Below are 20,844 nucleotides of genomic sequence, written 5' to 3' on the forward strand. Positions count from 1 at the left end.
ATTTTGATCAACAAATAACACCCTTCACTTTTTCTGAAGGACTGTGGACCCTTGCTTTATAATGTGAAATCATTGTGATTTGCTGTTGTGATATTTAGAAATACAAAATATATAGTCTAATTTTCAATCAGTGATAGAAGTGAGACAGAATATATATTTTTTCCTTTACCAAATGCTAGGAAAATTCATCTAAGAAGCCAAGTCAGTCTGGCATTGTACATAGTTTAAGTTTTCAATGTGCATCCTACAATTTCAAGAAGTGTATTGAAGGATCAGGATCAATCTGATTCACTTCTGTATCCTCAATGCCTGGCATAGGGCTTAGCATCAAGCTGGTGGTTCATTAATGTTGAAGAGGGCATATACCTTGAAACCTATTTTGTCAAACTCTAGTTCCTTCCCTCTTCCATAAACTGTATTCTTCAATTTAACATCTGTCTATTTTTCTCAGGGACATGATCAGCGAACATTTTGATAACATGTTTTTGTAACTAGTTTTATTTTGATAGATTGTGTTAGATGGTGGTTTAGTTCAAAGCTTTCAAATTCACTTTGGCTGAGTTTAAGTCCAGTGGGACCTACAGCAAGAGTCTAAAAGCTTTGGAAAATTTTTTTTTTCCATCTTATAGGGATAACAGTAGCCATGTTATGGATTATCATAAAAGTATTTTCAACAGGTTAAGGTGAAAACTTAATAAGTTAATATATGTAAAGTATTATGATGCATATTACACTTTTACTAAATATTAACTGATATCCTTTTCAAGATACAAGATTCAATTATTCCACGGAGGGAATCAAGAGTGCAATTTTAGGCTAGTTAATCTATCTTACTGTCCTTTCATAGTAACAAATCAGAAAAGAAATCTGATCAGACATCACAGGGACTAAGGTGGTGCACCTGAACCTGAGCTCAGCCCTATGGTCTTTCCCTGAAGGTCCTGGGTCTGGAATAAGCAGTCACAGATGGCTCCTTCCTCTTACAATTACACCAGTCCTCAGGATATGTGGTACATCCTGATTGGAATCCCAGGACTAGAAGATGTGCACACCTGGATCTCCATCCCTGTCTGTTTTATGTACATTGTTGCTATTGTAGGTAACCTCTTCTTGATCTTCCTGATTGTGACTGAGCAGTGTCTCCATGAGCCCATGTATCTCTTCCTTTCCATGCTGGCTTTAGCAGATGTCCTGCTCGCCACATCCACAGCTCCCAAGATGCTGGCCATCTTCTGGTTCCACTCCATGAACATATCCTTTGGTAGCTGTGTATCCCAGATGTTCTTCATACATTTCATCTTTGTGGCAGAATCTGCCATTCTCCTGGCCATGGCATTTGACCGCTATGTGGCCATCTGTTATCCACTGAGATACACTGCGATCTTAACCTCCTCAGCCATTGGGAAGATTGGCATAGCAGCTGTGGTCAGGAGCTTTATTGTATGTTTTCCATTCATCTTTCTGGTACATCGACTTAGATACTGTGGGAGAAACATCATTCCCCATTCCTATTGTGAGCACATGGGCATTGCCAGATTGGCCTGTGACAATATCAATATCAACATCATTTATGGCTTGACTGTGGCCCTGCTGTCTACAGGACTGGATATAATGCTCATCATTATGTCCTACACAACGATCCTTCGCACAGTGTTTCAGATCCCTTCCTGGACTGCGAGATTTAAGGCTCTTAGCACATGTGGTTCCCACATCTGTGTCATACTTATGTTCTATGCTCCAGCATTCTTTTCATTTTTTGCCCATCGGTTTGGGGGTAAAACCATTCCTCATCACATCCATATCTTAGTAGCAAACCTCTACGAGGTGGTGCCTCCAATGTTCAACCCCATTATCTATGGGATAAAGACCAAACAGATTCAGGACCGAGTAATTTTATTTTTCTCCCCCATCAGCATATGTTGTTAAAAAAAAAAGGCTAAATATTGGGTATTTCTGAATAAAACACTCACTGCCTAAAAGTCTGTTTCAGTGAGGAATGGGAATAAATGAAATTCACAAAAAACATTAAAGCACACCAAAAACTGTTAGGATCTGCCCCAAAATGCCAATGCCAGTGCATTTTTCCTAAAGTTCTTAAAGAGTTTAGAAAAGAATATTTTAAATTAATGTCATTTTCAATTCTCCTAGCTAAACATTCTATTATCATGTCTTTTAACTTATTCTTAAGGACACATAAAGAACAGTGAACCAGAGAAATATATTTTAGGACTCAACCCAGACAGGTTTTTCCTGTATAGATCGGGGGAGTAGGAGTGGTGAAAGGCTGTACATTTTTTATAAACATTCTGCTGAAATTCTGATAAAGTAAATTCAGCTGAAATACAAAACATTCCTGCTGAAGTCAGCAAATACTTGGATGAGTAGCATGAAGCCACCATATTATAGTTATTTTTGTCTGTACCTGTTTCTTAAGTTAAAACATGAGTTCTGAAATCAGATATTTTCTAATTCACTAATATCTTATAAAGTCTAGTATAAAAAATAAGTACATGGTATATTTTGAGTCAATTTTTCTACATATTGGGGATTTTAGGCCCAAATCATCAAGGAAGATTTCATGGAGGGACTAGAAGATTGGAAAGACTTATACCCAGGATAAAAAAAAAAAAAAGGCAATTAAAGATCAGAATATTTACCCAGAATCTTGTATAAAAAGGCTTTAAACACACCAAATATAATTATCTATAAATTGTGTCTGAGTGAGTGAGTGAAGTCGCTCAATTGTGTCTGACTCTTTGCAACCCTGTGGACTGTAGCCTACCAGGCTTCTCTGTCCAAGGGATTCTCCAGGCAAGAATACTGGAGTGGGTTACCATTTCCTTCTCCAGGGTATCTTTCCGACCCAGGGATCGAACTCAGGTTTCCTGCATTGGAGGCAGACGCTTGTGTCTAGATTTCACCTATCCTTTTTTATTTAACATTTTCATAGTCTCTGATTTTTCAAGACCTAATATCCTGTCATGAGAATGTGAAATTTGACATTACTTGGGGCTTCCCTTGTGGCTCAGACAGTAAAGAATCTGCCTGCAATGCAGGAGACCTGGGTTCCTTCCCTGGATAGGGAAGATCCCCTGGAGAAGGGAATGGCTACTCACTCCAGTATTCTTGCCTGGAAAAGCCCATGGACAGAGGAGACTGGTGGGCTACAGTCCATGGGATCAAAAGAGTCAGAGATGACTAACCAACTACCACTTTCACACTTTTTTCAATTTTACACTTAAATAAATAAATAAAAGCTTTGAGGCATTCTTTTGAATATTTGCAAATTTTCCAGTTATTTTCCTCTTTTTCTATAACATACCTATATATAGTAGTCAACATAAGAAGTGAAAAGATGTTTCCTTGACCTTTGAAGTCCTGAATTATGATTTGACATATATTATATTCATTTTAATTTCAGCAAGGGAGTATATTTTAGGGATGATATTTTAGTATCTGTCTTACTGGTTTGATAATTAAATAAATACATCATATAAGGAATTTAGCATTTAATTTTTTAATTTGGAGCATGATAATAACTGTTATGAATATAGACACTAAAAACCTAATTCACCAAACTGAATCTAGCCCAACTGCCAATAATGTATAGAAAAATGACTTCACAGAAAATGACATTAAATAAAATCTTGACAAGAGTTGCAACAAAGACACTTCTGGTTCAGTGGAAAGCTCTTCAAGGAATGAAGGGCAGGAAGAGAATAAACAGATTCCAGCATGATGACAAAATATTTGTTTAAGTGGCATAAATCTTAAAACACAAAGTTTCTTTATACTTGATTACAGCAGTAGAGAAATAAGAAAAATGCCAATTTCACATCTAGAATGTATAAAATATAACAAGAATTTAAAAAAAACACTTGAATCAATATTTCACTGTTAAAGAAACTTTCAGCTTGAGGGTTTAGGTGTTTGTAGATGCTAGAAAGGAATTAGGATATTGTTGTCTGTGCTTCTCTCTGAAATTCATCTCTGAACTGTTGTCTTGGAATTTTTGAAGGGGCCTGTGCTCATTGTATATTGTTCATTATTAGGTTAATAATTCTCTTTGAAATGACCTATAAATTCAATGTAATGTAAGCCCAATTAAATACATATTGAAATACATGTCTGATGTTTCTGAGAATAGTCATGCTTGGCTAATTGCTCCTGGAAGAGTCCTGACTCATCTTGCTTCCCCTGCCAATCAATTAAGCACATATAAGGAGAGGTAGCAAGTATACCCATGGAGAAGGCAATGGCAGCCCACTCCAGTACTCTTGCCTGGAAAAATCCCATGGACAGAGGAGCCTCATGGGCTGCAGTCCATGGGGTCACACAGAGTCAGACACGTCTGAAGTGACTTAGCAGCAGCAGCAGCAACTATATCCACAGCCCAGTGGGAAGGAAACAGCAGGAGAGGGATGCATGGATTGATGTGCCTGCTCTCAGTTCCACCTGAGTAAGTACCTGATATGTAGGACCAGCTGTAGTTAAGCCCAATGTTGTGCTGGTTCTGGTTTGTACCAGTTTGAGGAAGCTGGTTACAGACACATCACATATCGTCTCTGCATTCAGTGGCATCATGTTGGTTGCTTGAAACTGCTCAGCATGGGAGTATTCAAAGAAGTTGGCAATGGGTACAGGTCAAGGCATTTTTATTCAGAGAACTGATTGGTAAACATTTACCGTCACTCGAGTGGTTATACTTTACAAAAAGTGCTAGCTCAACAGGAGAGGAAGACTTCCTCACTCACCACACCCATCCTTGAGCCAATCCTGAAATCTATCTTTGACCCCTATCTTAATACACAAGGCTTTGTTACAAGTGAGTAGAATTTTAGTGTGTATAAACTTGTTCCTAGATAAAGAACCCTGGTCCTGAGCCCTAGTACCAACATCACACTCAGCTTGATGGCTGATGGCTTTGGTGATATTCTCAACTTGGATTCCAGATTTCAACAAGAGACACTGACCCTTCTGCAAAAAAAAGAGAAGCGCTCCCCATTGTCCATGGATAGCAAGTGGAGAAAGAATGAACTGGTAAGTTTAAAAAAAGACATTGGAAAATATTAAGAACTGGAAGAAACCGTCCCTCTTTTCTAATATATTAAGTTGTTTTTATTTCATGTGTGAATATTTGAAAAGTGAAAGTGTTAGTCACTCAGTTGTGTACAACTCTTTGCGATCCCATGGATTGTCCATGGAATTCTCCAGGCAAGAATATTGGGTTGGATTACCATTCCCTTCTCCACGGGATCTTGTCGACCCCTGTATCAAACCCAGGTCTCCTGCATCACAGGCAGATTCTTTATCATCTGAACCATTTACTATGTTCCAAATATAATCCAAATATAATAGTAAACAGCATATATTATGTTGTATTATTATTATTACTGTGTTTATATCACAATGTTGAATCTAAGATAACTTAAGTGACTTTCCCAAGGCCATAAGTCTATTAAAAGAACTATGAATTATCCTTATTATTTTCTTGCATTAATTTTGCTACTAATTCAATCTTGCTCAAGCTACAGAAACCTAACAGATCCTTCAGTTATCAATTTCCACATGAAGCTGTCATCTCTATGCTTATTATCATTGCCTTTCACTGCCATAAATAATCTTGCTTGATATTTCTATTAATGTACAGATTTCTATTATACAAAGAAGTGTTTAGCTTGTAGTTCATGTAGGACCACTCTTCCACACATCTACTCAGATTTATCTTCCATATACTGTGGTTTGTATATTCTCTTGTTTTAGAAATAAGCTTTCCATTTCTTTTGTAAGAAAATACCCTCAGTATGACTGTCAGGAGCTCAGGATTTAATGTATAATAACTAACAACTTATTTTCCAGTGTTCATGTGCTTCCTCCTTGGATGAAGTCCCATCAAGACATTTACAATAGTTCCATTGAGTTCACACCTGCAACATTCACTCTTGTTGGATCCCAGGGCTTGAAGCAGAGCACATCTGGATATCTATACCATTCTGCCTGATGTACACTATCATTTTCCTAGGAAATAGCATCATTCTTCACATCGTCCTGTTTGATCCTGCTTTGCACCAACCCATGTACTTCTTTCTGACCATGTTGGCCTTTGTGGAACTTGGTGTCTCTGTTTCCACCCTGCCCACTGTATTGGGCATTTTCCTCTTTGGCATTAACAATATAAGTTGTCTGCTATAGATGTTTTCCATGCATTCTTTTACCCTCATGGAATCAGGTGCCCTACTGGCCATGTCTGTAGACCACTTTGTGGCCATATACAGCCCGCTGCGATATACCATCATTCTGACAATTCTCCGCATCAGCAAGATGGGTATCACCATTGCCTGTCACAGTGTGGTGATCATGTTCCCACTGCTTCTTCTCCTGAAACGTCTGCTCTTCTGCAGCCACAATACCCTCACACACTCTTACTACCTCCACTCAGATCTGATCGAGTTGCCCTGTGGAGACACCCACCCCAAGAGCATCTTGGGTCTCTTTGTCATTTCCTTCACGTTTGGGCTAGACTCATTGCTGATAATGATTTCTTACACACTGATTCTTCACACAGCACTGGGTATTGCTCCTGGGGCAGGACGGTGGAGGGCTCTGAACGCCTGTGTGTCACACACCTCAGCTGTGCTTGTGAACTATGTGCCCATAACCTTCTTTCCCTGATACATCGCTTTGGGCACCATTTACCTCTATTCCTCCAGACCGTCATGGCCAATGCCTACCTTTTCCTCCCACCTGTGGCCAACCGCATTGTTTATAGCATCAAAACCAAGGAAATTCTCAGGAGCGTTGTTCAACACTGTCTAAAGAGAGGGGTGTGGTATCTCAGAGGATACTCTGAAAACACAGGAACTTGGATCAGAGCTATTGCCTGGATATTAGACTTTCAAATGGGAAAATTATATAGTTTATGATTTCTTGTGAGTGAACTATAAACTTTAGTAGATGAAGAGAAATAGCTCAACCCATTTCTCCTGATAATAGAGAATACCATTACTCTGAAGTATACTTACAGAAGGAAGTATGGGACGTGGGTATGTCTTTTTTTTTTCCCTGTGAGGACATCATTTTACTGTTGAATCCTTGAATATTTTATTCATTTGTGTTTCTCCCTGGAAATGGGTAGATAAATACTATAAATTTTGTTTGTTTGTTTCCTGGTACATGTAATTTAGTGACATGTTTTGTGAGTGAAAAGAATCAAGACACAAGAGAATTAATTGTATCATTTCATTTATATAAAACTTTAGAATAAGTATAACTAACTTAATGTAAAGAAAATCAGAACAGTGGTTACTTCTGATGGATGCAGAGGTGAGAAAATGACTGGGGAAACATATGATGAAATCTCTGGGAAGACATACATGTTCTATGTTATGTTCTATATAAGTTACACATATGTACCCATTTGTCAAAATAGTATAGCTAAACTAAGCCTTGTGCATTTCAGTATATGTCAAAATTACCTGCAAACCTCTCGACAATAATGATAAAAAGATAATAACAATAATAATTGGGTTGCACAGTGGGTGAAATTATGGAAAATATGAGAATGGTATATTGTTAATATAACAATGAAAACTTGTTGAAGCTGGTTGATGGGTAGATGAAAGTTTATTATAATAGTCTGTTTACTCTGTATGTTTGCAATTTTTGTAATAATTTTTAAAAATATACTAGTGGAGAATTCCTATCAAGATGGTGGAGTGGGAGAAAACAAAATTCATCTCTCTCCCACAAAGAAATAAAAAATATATCTACATGTGGAGCAATTCTTGCTGAAAATTAACTGCAGACTGGTAGAAAGACTCTTGTAGCTACTGAGGCTTTAAGAAAAATTGCATGGAAGCATGGAAGTGGGTAATTAGAGAGGACACATGAGATCAGGTCATGACCTGTGCCACTGTAAGGGGACATGGAGGAGGGGAATTACATGGGTAGAAGCCCTCCCTGGGGTGTGAGTGGTTTGAGTCATATATTGGGCACTGCCAACTGCAGCCCTGAAGTCTGACACCAGGAGAAAGACAAGTCCCTTTGGCTGGCTGGAGGGCTGGTGGGACTAACAGGATGGCTGTGGGAAGCCTGGACTCTGCTCTTGAGGAGCAAGGGCACACATGCTTGCTTACTCCTGAAGCATGGCAGAGATAGCGGATTTGTTCACCTGAATTATTTAATAGTAGGGTGTGTGTCCTCAGCCACCTCTGACTCTTCCCCATCCCATGGGCTGCAGTCTGCCAGGCTCCCCAGTCCATGGAGTTTTCCAGGCCAGAATACTGGAGTGGGTTGCCATTTCCTTCTCCAATTTAGTAGTAGACCTGCTCCTTATCAACAGGAAGGTACATAGAGAAGAAACAAGCTGATGCAGCCCCCTCAGGCAGGGCCTGTATGACTCAGCTTTTACATTTTTCCCCCTAGATGATTTTGACTTTCCACAAACTACAGTGAATACCCACATAAATCATTCAGTCTTGAATGATAACCAGTCAGTTAAGAGAGGCTACTGTCTTATAACAAAAGTTAAGTGTAAAAGGTGACATGTGGCATCATTTATATATGCATATTTTCTGCTTTTGTATACTCAATGTATTTTTTTCCCATTTTTCAAATATCTGTCTTTAGAAGTACTCAATTCAGTGAAATCATAAAAATGGAATAGGATATTTTTAATAAATTTTTCTTAAATTTTCAATGTAGTTGAAATGACATTTCACAGTAGTAAATACTGGTAATCCCCATGATAATCCCATAAATTAGATACTATTACTAATCTCATTATACAAATTAAGAATCTAAGAGAATTTACGTAAATTTTTCAAAGCCACACAATGAAAAATTGTTCTTGCCAAAACCGTCTGCAATTTTGTGTTAAACAGTTGAATCAGACTTAAGTCCAAAATCTAATTTTTGCACTATTAATATCTATGGAATGTTGCTAGTGACTTGACCTGTTTGAATTTAGCTTTTTTTCATTTGTAAACACAATATAAAACAGTTTAGCTTTGGCTTAAAGATTAAATGATTCATATAAAGCAGTAAGCATAGTTTCTGGTAGAATTTGCTCAAAAAGTACTTAAACTTTATTGTAGTCATTACTTTCCCACCAAATCTGATAAAAGTCTGTGAATCACACAGCCAAAATTCACAATGCCTATATATTCTGATTTTTAGGTTCAGTAATATCACAATGCTGTTGCTGCTGCTGCTAAGTTGCTTCAGTCGTATCTGACTCTGTGCAACTCCATAGACGGCAGCCCACCAGGCACCCCCGTCCCTGGGATTTGCCAGGCAAGAACACTGGAGTGGGTTGCCATTTCCTTCTAGAAGTCATAAATTTGAAAAAATCTCTATACAGTATACTATACTATGTGATTTACATAGATTAAGATAATTTAATCTATAGAAAAAAATATGAAGCCATTGCTAGTTTTTCTTACATGGTGCAGCTACAAAAATGGAAATGTAGACAACAAATAGCATGCCTCATATCATAGAAATATTAAGTGGCAGAATCCAGATTAAAAACTAGACAACTCAAAAACACATTCTTTAACCAATCATATAATGAGGAATATCATAAAATAATTAAATATCATTAAATTCAAGTCCAATTTAAATAATGGAATATGGAGAATATCAGGAAATTATATAGACCATTTTTCTCCTTTGATATTCATAAGAACACCATTTATTGACCTCTGTTTCCTCTAATTATGGTCATATAATGATCATATCTAAATGATTCTTTAAGAGGATCATTATAAAATGAGTCTCTGCTTAACACCAGTCTATCTGACCAGAAAACAAGTCTATAGGTTTTACTCTGCTGAAGACCAAGACTGCTAGATTGGTGTATGCTTCATAATGGATGCATATCTGTACTTTTGGTAAACAAATTAGTATTTATGATCCTTTAAAAAATATCCGGTAGCCTAACCACCCCTTAACCACCCCCAAAATCTAGATAGGCATAGACCTAGGCATGAAGATACTTGCAAATGTTACAGTGAAGTTGGAAATAACTTTTTTTAAACCTATCTTGGAGTTAAATGACATGCCCAGGAACAGTTTATCATAGCATGAACTAAAATTTCAGCATGCAATTTTGGCCCTATGTACCTGGACTGAGTGAGAACATCTCATCTGGAGAAATTGTTATATGAGTTGGCATAATGAAGGTGATAAATAAATTATCTCAAGTAGATAGGATTGCAAGCATGTTTGCACAGTTTGAGGCTGAAAAGGATCCAGGATAGAACTGGAGGGAGTATAAAATGGATGAGGGCAGAATAAGTGAAGGAGATGAAGGGGCACCAAGTACCAGATATAAAATGAAAAAGCACAAGGAAATACATTACAGCACAGGAAATATCATTAATATTTTATAAAACCTTTGGTGTCTAATCTATAAGAGTATCAACATGTCTACATTTAAGTGGACATGAGGTTAATTTGCAAATGAGAACATCAGAAAGAAAGTTAACTAATTGAAAGAAAACTTGTATATATAAATTTTTTTTGTATTTAGCCTGTGAGAGAAAAGAGGAGAGCGAGAAGGTATGTTATCTGCAAGTTATAGAAATGGTTTCAGGGAATATTACATGTGAATGAACCCAAGAGGAATTAATTGAAATCTGTTAGGTCCCTTGTGGTTACTCTAGTGGCTAATAAATACCTGATTCTAAATTCCCAACTCTGCTTTCTCCAAACATTCATTAGGGGGTATTAAAATTGGTGGCTAGCAATTTTCCTCCCCAATTTGAACCAATAAATTTATGCTGTACCCAAGAATAACTCAGACTTTGCTCAGAGTTTTGTTGGGCAATGAGCACACAAACATCATCTCAGGCAGAAATGGAGAAGAAGAGTGTCTGTATCCAGAATGAAAATAAAATATGAAGAAATATTCCAGAGTTTTTCACATGTTGCATATGGCCCCAGCACCAAAAGGATTAGAATGCATAACATTGTCTGTGTGCTGATATAGAGGGGACAGATCCAAAGAGGCACTGCAGAACAGAACACGAGGGCATGAGACTGCAATCTCAGGTGGAAGAAAGAGTCGAGCAATGAGAAATTGTGGATCAGTCAAGAGCAGCAACGGCTCCCAATAGCTATTGACAAGTAAGTCCTCCTATTCCTAAATTAACTTCTGTAATATTCCATTATCAGCTTTTCCACAATAATCACTCCATCCCATCAGTCCTGTACTCACTTACGTATACCTGCCTGTCATCCCACTGTCTATACTATCATGTGATGCTCACATGACAATTCCTTACCTTTGAAGAAGTCAGATACTATGTTTATACTTAAAGGAATCCTATTCTCATTCTGATCACTTCTGGGGAAAAACGTTACCCTTATTAGAAAAGAGTCAGCCATCTATGGGTTGGAGAGTCACTGAACTAAGCACTGGGGATCAAACATGCCAAAATCAAAGTAGTTAATTCATTAAGTCTATTCCAGCTATTTGTCAGCAAATACACGGTTTCTGCCATAAAATGGCCCGACTGACTTCATTCTTTCACTTGATGTTTAGCAACATAAATCACAGCTGTCCTAGCATTTGCTGGTATGTTTATTGATGCTAAGTATAAGGTTAGATGATACCTTATGAGCTTGCTGACATAAAGTAACTAGCTTTACATTTGACTCTTTAAAAAAAACCTGTTCTTTCATCCTTTATTTTCTAATGAATATGCTTTGCTTGAACTCAAAAAAATGACTCCTCTTCCAAGTTATCTATACTGTATTAAGAGTTAATGAACCTAAAGTGGACAAATCTCATGCTTATGGGAGCTCTGACCAGTGTAAACCCAAGAAATTAGCCTCAGTTTGGCTACGTTACACATTTACTCATTTCCCCATATCTTGTAGTCAAGAATGAGTCCTCCTGTCCCTATCATTTCTGCTGCTGATTTTCTTGAGTCCCAGAGATTCCTCCTTCTGCACTAATGTGTATTATAGAACTTCAACTATTTTGAGCACACAACTAATTTTAATGATTTCAGCTGAAGAAATATAAGCAAAATATAACACAGCTTTATGAGAAATGTAGAAAGTGGCAAAGAACTTTGACCAGGATTGCCACAAATATGTGAATTTGAATGATCTTTTCTAACTCTTTACATTCTTTTGAAAAATCATCCAGTCTTATACAGAAGAGATAACTTAAATAACTAAGGACATTATGCTCATTGATGTCAACTGTTTTTATCTCTATTTTTCTTTCATAAGGAGCCATTTAAAATAAAATACTAATCAGAGTCTGAGAATCTGCTCATGCAAACTGTTCCTGACTTAAAGACAATTGAGAATAATAAAGTGATTGAGTAGTATCTAGAAAGTACACTATTCATCAAACTGATTAAAATGCAATCTACAAGCAAAATAAACAAGTCTATTATTTTTTCTTTGTCCATAGGTCTGGAAAGAGAAAAACAAGTCAGCAATTTATTCTATTACCTATGTGATTTGGTTGGTGTTACTGAGGTTGGCTGGCTATGAACATAACATCTTATTGTGGTACAGTGTTTGTGGATGGACTTCTTAAACAGTGATGTGGCTTGTGAATCTGTATTTTCCCATCAATATTATGAAGGAGATGGATGATATGATCTCAGAGTTCAGCTAAAATCAGAAAATATGAAGATCTGGCATAAAAATAGATAGTACAATGCTGCTGCTGCTAAGTCACTTCAGTCGTGTCCGACTCTGTGTGACCCCATATACGGCAGCCCACCAGGCTCCCCTGTCCCTGGGATTCTCCAAGCAAGAACACTGGAGTGGGTTGCCATTTCCTTCTCCAATGCATGAAATTGAAACGTGAAAGGGAAGTCGCTCAGTTGTGTCCAACTCTTTGCGACCCCATGGACTGCAGCCTACCAGGCTCCTCCGTCCATGGGATTTGCCAGGCAAGAGTCCTGGAGTGGGGTGCCATCACCTTCTCCGAGATAGTACAATAGCACAGACTAATTTGTTTGCATCTGGAAATCAAAGACACTGTGTCCATTTCCAACATCACAGTCTTCATGCCTTCTGTGTTCATGCTAATAGGGATCCCAGGCCTAGAGTCTGTGCAGTGCTGGATTGGGATTCCATTCTGTGACATCTACCTCACTGCTGTGATCAGAAATGCCTTGCTTCTGATCATCATCAAATCGGAGCCCAGCCTCCATGAACCCATGTACATTTTCCTAGGCATGCTAGGAGTCACAGATATTGCTCTTAGCACCAGCATTGTGCCCAAAATGCTTGGAATCTTCTGGTTTCATATACCAGAGATATATTTTGACTCTTGCCTGCTTCAAATGTAGCTCATTCACACATTTGAAGGCTTTGAGTCAGGCTTCCTCCTGGCCATGGCCCTGGACCGCTATGTGGCCATCTGTTATCCACTGAGACATGCTGCCATCTTCACCCCCCAGGTAGTTACCCAAATAGCAGCTATGGTAACACTCAGGGCTACCGTTTTTATGACCCCTGGCCTAGTACTGATAAAATGCTGGTTGCACTTTTATCATACAAAAGTTATCTCCCACTGCTACTGTGAGCATATGGCCATTGTAAAATTCTGGCTGCAGAAGATGTCAGGGTCAACAAAATCTATGGTTTGTTTGTGGCTTTCACTGTTGCAGGGTTTGACCTCATATGCATCACATTGTCCTATGTACAGATATTTATCACAGTTTTTCATTTGCCCCAGAAGGAGGCTAGTTTGAAAGCATTCAATACTTGCATCGCTCACATCTGTGTCTTCCTCCAGTTCTACCTCCTTGCCTTCTTCTCTTTCTTTGCACATAGGTTTGGTTCTCACATCCCCCCTTACATCCATATCCTCTTTTCTAGCATTTACTTGCTGGTCCCTCCGTTTCTCAATCCTCTTGTCTATGGTGCAAAAACCAAGCAGATTCGCATTCATGTGGTAAAAATGTTCTCTTCTTAAAATCCACCATATTTATAGTTTCATTGTTTCTTCTTTGTACCATCAGTTCAGTTCGGTTCAGTTCAGTCACTCAGTCATGTCCGACTCTGCGACCCCATGAATTGCAGCACGCCAGGCCTCCCTTTCCATCACTAACTCCAGGAGTTCACTCAAACTCATGTCCATCGAGTCGGTGACCCCATCCAGCCATCTCATCCTCTGTCATCCCCTTCTGCTGGGAGCCTGTGTGAGGAATCCTGCCTGTGACAAAGGTCATGAGGAAGTAAGCCCGACAAAACGCAAAGGCGTGATCCGGCTTCGGGGGTTCCCCCTTGGTTTTCCTGAACATCTACCCCCAAAAAACCAGACTCTGCCTGCCTTATTGTACTGTGCTTTTCCACTTTTCTGACATTCTCTGGAAAAAAGTTAACTTAGGGCTTCAGTCTCCTGCAAAAGAATGTCTCGGCTTAAAACTCCTCTGATGGCTCTCTAACTTGCCTAACAGTTGGAGACTTTTTACAACTTGTGAATTGTTTACAGCCCAACCATGAGAGGCACGAATCTTAGAGCATCTTAGAGACACAGAGTCTTTTCTAAAAAGCTAAACATTATATTGGTGACAGGTTTTCACTGTTGACTCAATGACTGCTGCCAGGCCTCCATATTCTTTATCTTTTAGGCACCTGAAGGATATTAATCAATGAAATTGGGATATAGAAATAGGAATATAGTAGTTTTGATGTTAGCAACACTAGACTTTTGAGTTAATTACTTTTCTTTGTTATAAATCACTGTACTCCTTTTCATTGTTATAAATTGTTGTATCTTTGCTATGTAAGAATGTAACTTTATTTAGTGCTTTCTGAGAGTAGCACCAGACTTTGGGAAGATCAACACAAATAAGTCTTCTGGTTGACAAATCCTTATCAGAAAAAAGGCTGTAAAATGTTAATTGGCCCTCTGGCTAGAAGATGATATAAATCACCTAAGACTTGTGTATACAATTAAGTATGCAGAGAAAAAGCCTGGTTTTGATAAGAGACAGGGCTGCTGATGCTGCATAACTTTATATTACCCATTGATCTCCATGTACAATCAAAAAAGGTATAAAAGGCCTTTCTAGACAATAGAGCCCAGGCCAGTCACTTGACTGGTTTCCCCCGTGTCTTCTCTTTACTCTAATTTCTGGCTGCATTCCCATCTGGGACATGGAGGCTCGTCATGTCTACTTACTTGCCCTGGCTTCTAAGATCTGTAAGAGAAGGAGCCCAAGGCGGGGCACCCTCCAATATTCAAACGGACACCGGTGGCCTAACGTAGATGGTGCAAACTTCTTGTCTCAAAGTTTTATTGGTTTTCCATGTAAACCAAGTTATTCAGCCTTCTTTCTCCACTTAATTTTCCTACTACACTATTTCTTCCTAATCTAATCTTATATTTCTAAATAAATAAGTTTTTCCTCGCCTACGCCATTCACACTTCGAATTACCCTGGATCCACCGGGGCTGGACCTCGGCACCCTTCTCCTCCTGCCCCTAATCCCTCCCAGCGTCAGAGTCTTTTGCAATGAGTCAGCTGTTCGCATGAGGTGGCCAAAGTATTGGAGTTTCAGCTTTAGCATCAGTCCTTCCAAATGGACTGGCTGGATCTCCTTGCAGTCCAAGGGACTCTCAAGAGGCTTCTCCATCACCACAGTTCAAAAGCATCAATTCTTCGGTGCTCAGCCTTCTTCACAGTCCAACTCTCACATCCATACATGACTACTGAAAAAATCATAACCTTGCCTAGATGGACCTTTGTTGGCAAAGTAACGCCTCTGCTTTTTAATGCGCTATCTAGGTTGGTCATAACTTTCCTTCCAAGGAGTAAGCGTCTTTTTATTTGATGGCTTCAATCACCATCTGCAGTGATTTTGGAGCCCCCCAAAATAAAGTCTGACACTGTTTCCATTGTTTTCCCGTCTATGTTACTTCAAATAAAATAAAGCAAAAGCATGTAATTTGAGATGCTTAAGTTTTCTCAAAAGTTGTCTTGTGAAATCTGCCAGGGTGACAGCTAGTTCTCACATCCTCATAGCCCGTGAAAACTATCAATGAATAAGATTATGGATCCTATCAGGGTAGTGAGAATGAAAAGTATAGAAAGTGCAAAATAATGAACAATATTTCACTTCCTTTTCCTTTCTTTTTTCTTTTTTCTTTTTTTTTTTTTTACCTTTTAGACTCTGGTTCCTCCTCTAAGAATTCTCCAGATAATTCAAAAGTTATGCATTTCTCACAGAATTTAAATGCACCCAAGTATTAGTGTTCTGTAGTGTCTAGGTACTCAGTGAAAACAAGTTGTCTACTCTTGTTGCTTGAAGATGTTGGTCATAAAAAATCAGAGAAAGTGTATCTTAACATGTTCTTTACCAAAAAAAAAAAAAAAAAACCAAACAAATAAATTTTATGGATATGATGAGATAATGATGTTTAAAATTTCAATGAATTTTCAGAGTTACTAAGGAGTGATAAAAAACATGAAAACTCAGGGGTTCTACTTTACATATCAATCATTTTTTTTAGCCCTGTAATTATGTTTTAATTCACTGGATTATCCAACACCTACCATATGTTTTATGCTAGAGAAGAGTGGCATAATGGTAAATTTACACTGTGCTTCAATTTCATGAATTTGTAATTGATATTAATATTTTTACGGGCTTTGTTACTCAGGACTCCACAAGAAACAAAATTTCTAGTAGGCCCTGGTATTTTCTAGTAGGATTGACTTCAGATAGAGGAAGAGATCTGATGATGGTGATTTTTCAGCCATCAGTGGCAATAATTGACTCTTCTGTCACTTGGTGGTGGCTTTCAGGTAAGGTAGCAAAATACATTGATCCTTCTGGCTATTTGCAGTTCCTTAGCTAAATGTTCTGGAGAAGGCAATGGCAACCCACTCCAGTACTTTTACCTGGAAAATCCCATGGGCGGAGGAGTCTGGTAGGCTGCAGTCCATGGGGTGGCTAAGAGTCGGACACAATTGAGCGACTTCACTTTCACTTTTTACTTTCATGCATTGAAGAAGGAAATGGCAACCCACTGCAGTGTTCTTGCCTGGAGAATCCCAGGGATGGGGGAGCTTGGTGGGCTTCCGTCTATGGGGTCACACAGAGTCGGACATGACTGAAGCGACTTAGCAGCAGCAGCAGCAGCTAAATGTTCACTTTGGGAATAATAATATTTGGCATGTCTCCTCCCTCTTCTTCTTGATAGAGAACCATCTATAGGCTTCAGATATTTTGTGTTGACCCTGTTGGTGTAGTATGTATTCCAATGTGGGAATACAAAGTTGTCTTGACATTCATATCATCCTGGTTTGATGGGAAAATCAGCCTCATTTGGGATTTAGTGAGCAGGTCCGTTTTGCTTTCATACTAAGCTATATCATTACACTTAAATAGTATAAAGATATAGACAAAAAACAAAGGCAGTCTTGCTAACTGTGACAACATGGCTGGTCCCAGAGAACATCATGATAGATGAAATACAGTAAGATAGAAAGATATCTGCTGTATAATTTCATTCATATGTGGAATCAAAAAAGCATCAGAAATGTACAAACAGAACAAAACAATAACAGATTCACTCATAGATACAGAGAAGAAACTGGTGGTTGCCAGAGGAGGTGGATTAAGGGGCTGGATGAAATAGATAAAGGGAATTATGAAATAGAAACCTCCAGTTATAAATGAATAAATTCATGGGATGTAATAGACAGTGTAAGAAATATAATCAATAGCACTTTAATAATTTTATATGGGGACAGATGACTACTAGATTTATCATGGAGGTCATTTCATAATGCATTTAAATACCAAATCACTAAATAGTACACCATAGTGTTATATGTGAGTTATACGTCAATAAAAATTCAGATAACATTTGGTTTTCCATCTCCATTTCTATGTATAATTTCTAAAATTTCCCAAAGAGTATATTCAGCTCAGTTCAGTTCAGTTCAGTTGCTCAATCGTATTCGACACTTTGCGACCCCGTGAATTGCAGCACGCCAGTCCTCCCTGTTCATCACCATCTCCTGGAGTTCACTCAGACTCACGTCCATCGAGTCCATGATGCCATCCAGCCATCTCATCCTCTGTCATGCCCTTCTCCTCCTGCCCCCAATCCCTCCCAGCATCAGAGTCTTTTCCAATGAGTCAACTCTTTGCATGAGGTGGCCAAAGTACTGGAGTTTCAGCTTTAGCATCATTCCTTCCAAAGAAATCCCAGGGCTGATCTCCTTTAGGATGGACTGGTTGGATCTCCTTGCAGTCCAAAGGACTCTCAAGAGTCTTCTCCAACACCACAGTTCAAAAGCATCAATTCTTCGGTGCTCAGCCTTCTTCACAGTCCAACTCTCACATCCATACGTGACCACAGGAGAAACCATAGCCTTGACTAGCTGGACCTTAAATTCTCCAAAAAGCAAAATATAAGGAGACATCAAGAAGGCACTAATTCTACACTCTCTTGCATATGCAATAGGCACTAATATCAGGCTTAAAATTTCCATCCTATCACAGTAAAGAACTGCTGGGGTCCAGCCCTGGTGGATCCAGGGAGTTCAAAGCGGGGATGGTGTTGGCAAGGAAAACTTATTTATTTATTAATATAAGATTAGATTAGGAAGAAATAGTGTAGTAGGAAAATTAAGTGGAGAAAGAAGGCTGAATAACTTGGTTTACATGGGAAGCCAATAAAGTTCCAGACAAGGAGCTTGCACCATCTATGTTAGACCACTGGCGTCCTCTTGAATATTGGGGGGTGCCCCGCCTTGGGCTCCACCTCGTGTGGCTCTTAAAAGCCGGGACAAGTAAATAGACATGGTGAGCCTCCCTGCCCCGGATGGGAATTCAGCCAGAAATTAGAGAGGAGACATGGGGGAAACCAGTCCAGCGACTGTCCCGTCCTCTATTGTTCAGAGGGCCTTTTATACTTTTTGATTATACATAGAGATCAATGGGTAACACAAAGTTATGCAGCGTTAGCAGCCCAGACTCTTATCAAAACCAGGCTTTTCTCTCTGCATACCTAGTTGTATACACAAGTCTTAGGTAATTTACATCATCTTCTGGCCAAAAGGGCCAATCAACATTTTACAGCCTATTTTCTGATAAGGGTTTGTTAACCAGAAGACTTATTTGTGTTGATCTTCCCAAAATCTGGTGCCACTCTCAGAAAACACTAAATAAAGCTACATCCTTACATAGCAAGGACACAAGAGGAGTGCAGTGGTATATAACCAAGAGAAGTAATTAACTCAAAAGTCTAGTGTTGCTAACATCAAAACTACTATATATCTTTTTCCATATCCTGTTTACATTGATTAACATCCTCCCAGGTGCCTAAAAGATAAAGAATATGGAGACCTGGCGGCAATCATTGAGTCAACAGTGAAAACCCGTCACCGATATGATTTTTAACTCTTTAGAAAAGGCTCTGTATCGTAAGATGCTTTAAGCTCTGTGCCTCTCGCGGTTGGGGGGCTGTAAGCAATTCACAAGCTGTAAGAGGTCCTGGGGAACCTGTTAGGCAATCTAGAGAGCTATCAGAGGGGTTTTAACTGAAACATCCCTTTCAAATGCAGAAGACTAAAGCCCTGATTTGACTTTTTCCAGAGAATATTAGAAGAGTAGAAAAGCAGGCAGATTCTTATTTTTTTGGGGGGGTGGATGCTCAGGAAATTCCAGGGGGAAAGCCCGAGGGCTGATTAGCCTTGCCATCAGAGCTCTGCCACATGACCTTGTCACGGGTGGAATTCCTCACGCTGGCTCCCGGCAAAGAACCATAATACAACTGTTCCAGAACAGTTTCTACATCAGAGTAAGTGAAATCATTTGACTTTTGATGCTTGATATTTTATGGTTTCAAATTTGCTGTTTTCAGCTAAATCCAGAGGCGAACAACTATCATTCATCTGTATACAGAAACATTATAATCAAACAATTTCTCACAATAAGAGCCTAGATGGACTTTGACAAGACTATTTGAGATGAACTCAGCCAGTTGTTAAGAAGGAGAGTAGCCAGTTCGCATGACAGGAGGTCACAGTACAGATCAAGTTCTACCTGAATATATGATGACTGCCCATGATAGTAAAAATTTGTATGTGGATGAATTAACTCTGACAGAGTCATAAAAACTATGAGATTCAGATCTAAATGCCTGATCTGATAGTTCATCTTAACTCCATTAACTCTGAAAACTTAAGTCATAAAACTATGATCTTCTGTGGAATCATTCCTGAGATAGTGTCTCCTGAGGTGTTAGAGGGTAATATACAATAATGTTTAAGTCAGGGCTTGCATTGTTCTTAAACAGTTGCTGTTAACTTTTACTTTATCTTCTGATAGTATTAGAATTCCTGGATTATTTTAGGGCCTTTACCTGTAGGAGGAGGAAACTTTTAAGGAAAGACTTGACAGACTGACTTGTTAATATTAACGTGACAATTTACTGCACACATTACCCATCCTCTGCACGCCTCCTTTCTCATTGATGCACTGTGCTTCCCACTGCTATTTTTCCTACCTTCACATTGTTTTTGGTGTAATAATCCTTTTCTATTAAAGTCAGATTCCCGTGTAACATTTGTCATTTATTAATTGCTTTGTCTATTTGTTCAACCCCTGAGACCAACTGCTTTTTCAATGCATATCCCTATGTAGTGCTGTGGTAAGAGGGAAAACCACAAAGATTCAGATCACTTATTTTCACATAAAAACAAATTTAATACTTAAAAGGCCTCATGTCTAAATCTTTACAGCTCTAACACACTTTTGTAAAAATACAAAGGACAAAGGGAAATATTTCCACCAAAATAAGTAATGAGAAGCAAAATCTTAGTTTAAAATATTTAAGTAAAAA

The 20,844-nt window shown here is 38.7% G+C and overlaps 2 protein-coding genes and 2 pseudogenes across 9 annotated transcripts in view; all 4 read left to right on the top strand.

The window, feature by feature from the left end:
* LOC138420308 (olfactory receptor 52Z1P-like) lies at positions 1–3,824 on the top strand. The gene has a single exon (XM_069553432.1). It carries the CDS (start codon positions 967–969, stop codon positions 1,924–1,926), a length of 960 nt encoding a protein of 319 aa, XP_069409533.1. The 5' UTR covers positions 1–966; the 3' UTR covers positions 1,927–3,824.
* Positions 3,825–4,183: 359 nt separating this feature from the next.
* Positions 4,184–20,844, top strand: part of LOC138420309 (olfactory receptor 52A5-like) — a 45,965-nt gene continuing 29,304 nt past the window's right edge. For 3 of the 8 annotated variants that reach the window (XR_011249218.1, XR_011249217.1, XR_011249216.2), the window contains exons 1-3: positions 4,955–5,040; positions 9,178–9,294; positions 10,994–11,130. Coding sequence is in view for 2 of the 8 variants with exons in the window: in XM_069553433.1 (XP_069409534.1) it covers positions 4,912–5,040 (129 nt within the window). In the remaining 6 variants the exon portion in view is untranslated. Of the gene's footprint in view, positions 4,460–4,862; positions 5,041–9,177; positions 9,295–10,993; positions 11,131–18,163; positions 19,801–20,844 lie in introns of those variants that run through there. The other 5 variants (XM_069553435.1, XM_069553436.1, XM_069553433.1 and 2 more) reach the window with 4 other exon arrangements.
* On the top strand, positions 5,190–7,782 carry LOC138421012 (olfactory receptor 51I2-like; annotated as a pseudogene).
* On the top strand, positions 11,045–15,929 carry LOC138420310 (olfactory receptor 52A1-like; annotated as a pseudogene).

Source organism: Ovis canadensis, chromosome 15 (assembly GCF_042477335.2).
Source record: "Ovis canadensis isolate MfBH-ARS-UI-01 breed Bighorn chromosome 15, ARS-UI_OviCan_v2, whole genome shotgun sequence".
Taxonomy (NCBI): domain Eukaryota; kingdom Metazoa; phylum Chordata; class Mammalia; order Artiodactyla; family Bovidae; genus Ovis; species Ovis canadensis.

Coding starts and splice junctions, on each gene's coding strand:
- LOC138420308 (XM_069553432.1), top strand. CDS start 967: ATGGCTCCTTCCTCTTACAATTACACCAGTCCTCAGGATATGTGGTAC.